The 4,046-nt window shown below is 48.6% G+C and overlaps 1 protein-coding gene across 1 annotated transcript; it reads right to left on the bottom strand.

Annotated features, from left to right (window-relative positions):
• On the bottom strand, positions 1-977 carry TNFRSF25 (TNF receptor superfamily member 25). Its single transcript, XM_088147566.1, has one exon. It carries the CDS (start codon positions 975-977, stop codon positions 468-470), a length of 510 nt encoding a protein of 169 aa, XP_088003692.1. The 3' UTR covers positions 1-467.
• Positions 978-4,046: the final 3,069 nt, after the last annotated feature.

The raw sequence follows: 4,046 nt of genomic DNA, 5'->3' as shown, positions 1-4,046 counted from the left end.
ACAGGATCACATCTCATGGGTGGGGTGGGGGGGAGTGGAGACAATAAATTAAGTACAGTATGTGGTGTCTGGGGAGAGAAATGGGGTGGCTCAACCGTCTGTGCCCTCCTTGGTGCCCCTCGCCAGCCTCTTCTGGCGTCTCGAAACGGAAATAACCGCAACAGAATTCAAGCACGCCTCGGCGTTCTGGCAGGCCGCTCTGCACAACGGCAGGGCCGGCCCTGCTGTTAGACGCAGGTACGCTCCGTCGGTAGACGATGAGACGTGGAAGTAGCGATCTGTGGGCGGCACGTTGGCATCGTTGGCGTTGAATGGAGGCCCAAAGGGGCAGCTTTGGCACGAAGGAGGAACTAGCGAGGGGGTCCTTAACGCGGCCCAGACTTTGTGGGGTCCCATCCGTTGGAGGACAGTCCCGGACACTTCCCCAGCAACGGTCTAATGCTCCGCAGGGTGACTGGTACACCGAGTCAACCCAGTTGGAGGGCAGCCCCCTGCAAGGGCTCCACCTCCAGTTGCTCCCTCAGCTCCTGGGCACAGCCCCCCAGCTGCATGGCCTCCAGGGTGGCCAAGACGGCGTCCACCGAGGCGCCCCGCCGCTGACACCAGCGTTTCAACATCTCGTACTGCTGCTCGCGGAACTGGGAGTGCTCGAGCTCCACCAGCTCGATTTCACCGTCCTGCAGCCCCAGGCCCCTGACAAACTCCTTCCAGCGGCGCACCGGCACGGCGTTGATGACGGTGTACAGCTTCCTCCCCTGCTGCAGCGAGCGGTGATGTGCGGGGACTTTGTCCACCAGCAGGGCGGTCTCGGGAAGGGAGGGGACGGGGCTGCCTGGAAAACAGCAGGGAATCAGGGCCGCGTGCCTGTGGGAATGGGGGCCCCGGCAGGTCCAGCATCCCCGATCCGGGGCCCGACAGGCGGGCGGGACTCCGGGCCCCGTTACGGTGGCGGAAGGACGACGGGGGCTGGAGCCCATGTCGCTGGAGGGCGCCGGGGCGGGGCGGGGAGTCGAAATGAGCCACGCGGAGCGTTTGGTCACAGCTAGCAAAGTCGGGAGGGCTGCACTGTCAAGAGCAAGTCACGGTGTCTGGATTGTAGCAATCCACAGTGTAGGGGGGTGCTGTGGGAAATTATTATTATTAGATAATACGGTATTTATATCTATATATCTGTAAAATACGGTAATCAATGTTATCTATTATATAATTATGAAATAAATAATATATTATTATTATATATTATTATTTATTCCACAATTACACGTATTATAGTATTATATATTATATAATTTTATATATTATAAGCTCGTGTCGTTGGCAAAATTTCCCCTTTTCCCCCTAACATGGTTTGGTTCAGCATAGGGAAGGCTCTGTCTCTCCCCATCCCAGTGTTTCTCAACCTTGGCCAGTTGAAGAAGTGTAGACTTCAACTCCCAGAATTCCCCAGCCAGCCATGGGTGGCTGGGGAATTCTGGGAGTTGAAGTCCACACTTCTTCAACTGGCCAACGTTGAGAAACACTGCCCTAACCAGTCAAGGGCGAGCTGCTTCTCCTCCCCGCCTCAGTCGCCCCATCTGCAAAATGGGCACAAGAATCTAAGGCCGATGTAATCCCTGAGGTTGGCCTCGAATCTCCTACGATCCCCTCCCGATGGCACATCGTTCTGCCTCCGGGTTTAACGCCGGGCACGGGACCACCGAAGAAATTTACCAAAATGGGGCTTGGCGATGTAGAGATCCGGAGCAGGGAGAGGCTGGTCCCGAGCCGAGGTCATCGCCTTCTTCTTATAGCAGAGGGCCAGGGCACCCCCCAGGAGGAAGAAACACCCGCAGGCTGCCAGTGCTGAGACAGAAGGAAGGAAGAGCAAAATCGTTAGCCGAGGGTCCGGCGGTCCACGCTGGCTTCCGAGAGCGGCCCTCCTGGATAAGCCCAGGACGGTCAAGCACCAGCTTGGTGGTGCGAACTCCCTGGATGTTGCCTGGCTCCCTTAAAAGCCCCTGGAGTGACAACCCGCCTTGTTCCCTCTGGGAGAAGTAAAATAAAATAAAATAAAATAAAATAAAATAAAATAAAATAAAATAAAATAAAATAAAATAAAATAAAATAAAATAAAATAATAGTTAAATCAAATTAAATAATAAAATAAAGTAATAAAATAAGATAAAATATGAAATATAAAATAATAAATAAAGTAATAAAATAAAGTGATAAAATAAGATAAAATAAGATAAAATAAGATAAAATAAAATAAAATAAAATAAATAAAATAAAATAAAATAAAATAAAATAAAATAAAATAAAATAAAATAAAATAAATCTCCCGTGCATTGAACACTCTTGGAAAAAGTTTCATGGCTGCATCCAGGATTTTAACACATAGAAATCAGGAAGGGACAAACAGGCCACAGCCCACCTCCTGCTGAAGAGGAGCAGCGGGACAGTTAAAGTATTGGTGACTCTAGCGAGAACATAACCTATTTTTTAATTATTATTATTTTTATTATTATTATTATTTTAATTTTATTATTATTATTATTATTATTATTTTGAACAGTACATAACAATGCACTTTCCCTTGAACTCTCAGAGCAGAGATACAGATGTTATATTACGTCACGCCCCGTGTACGGGTGCTACATCCATGACATCTGTCACATCTGGGGAAGGTGGACATTTGGGTAAATTTTGTACTTTCTTTCCTGCGATACTCGGATAGCTGCTAAAATTAACACAGTTATTTAGTCATCTCAATTGCAAAAATCCATGAGTTCAGCTCCTGGTAGAGGGTTCGAACCCCACAGAACAGTGTTTCTCATCCTTGGCAGCTTGGAGATGTGCGGACTTCAACTCCCAGAATCCCCCAGCCAGCTGTGCTGATAACATGCTGTCTGGGGGATTCTGGGAGTTGAAGTCCACACATCTTCAAGGGTGAGAAACACCGATCCACAGCAATGGGACACATGCACGTTACAAGGCTGGCCTCATAATTAAACTCCGTCAATGGGCGAACCCACGGTTCAACCAGCTTTCCGCTTTTGGGGAGAAGCCGTTTTCAACTTCGCATCTTACCTCCCTCCCGGGATCTCCTGGTGGTGCCCCATCCACACCCTACCGGCTTAGTTCCTGAGCCCAGGCAAATGTGCCCGGCCCCTGGAACCCAGATTCCTTTCCATCTACAGTTCTGTCCACCTTCACTCGGGTTCATCAGGCCCTAGACGGGGGGAAAAGCTCCCCAAGAGGACGTACCAATCTTACAGGCCACGTTGCATTGCTCCACCACGAGAATCCTACTGGAAAAGAAAAGGTGCAGTTTAGCAAAGGCCGCGTTGCATTTTCGGGCGCTGGCAAGGATGACTCGGGGCCCACAGGACCAAGAGGGTGGGGTGGGAGTTGTACCACGCAGGTAGATGGAGAGGGGATTTGGGTCTCGGGGATGTTGATGGGGCTACTGCGGAGGTTTAAAACTGGTTCTAGAGCTTGCCTGGGGTTCTCCCCCCAGACGGGGAATCCGAGCAGCACGATTCAGCTGCGGGGGGGTTGGGACCCCCTGCGCCCCCCACCACACTTCCTTGCAGCTTTCTCCAAGTCTGGAGGTTGGAGAAGGGTGCTTGCTTTGGTGCTGGTGCTCTGCCACCTTGGAGAGCCAGAAGCAAAAATGTACCCTATATATATATGGTAGATTTTCGCCTGTTTCTTTAACTCAAAGCTCCCCCTTTAAATATACACACACACACACACACACACACATATTTATATTATTTATTTATTTTTATTTAATTATATAGCAAATTTGTTGCCACCCATCTTGTTAAAACAATTCTGTTATAAATATACATACATACATACATACCCAAATATATATATATATATTTAAAGGGGGAACTTTGAGTTAAAGAAACAGGCGAAAATCTACCATATATATATATATATATATTAAAGTGGGAGTGTTGAGTTAAACTAACTTCTCTGAAAATCGAAACTGAGTGCACTCCGCTCCAGATTTCCTCGGGCTCATTCAAATCATTTCACCCAGCAGCAAAATCGGG

The sequence above is a fragment of the Python bivittatus genome, unplaced genomic scaffold, assembly GCF_059951505.1.
Source record: "Python bivittatus isolate LINGU-HERP-01145 unplaced genomic scaffold, Pbiv_v1 ctg000510_np1212, whole genome shotgun sequence".
In the NCBI taxonomy this organism is placed as follows: domain Eukaryota; kingdom Metazoa; phylum Chordata; class Lepidosauria; order Squamata; family Pythonidae; genus Python; species Python bivittatus.
Note: the sequence above shows the minus strand (reverse complement) of the source record. Positions and strands in the feature narration are given on the sequence as shown.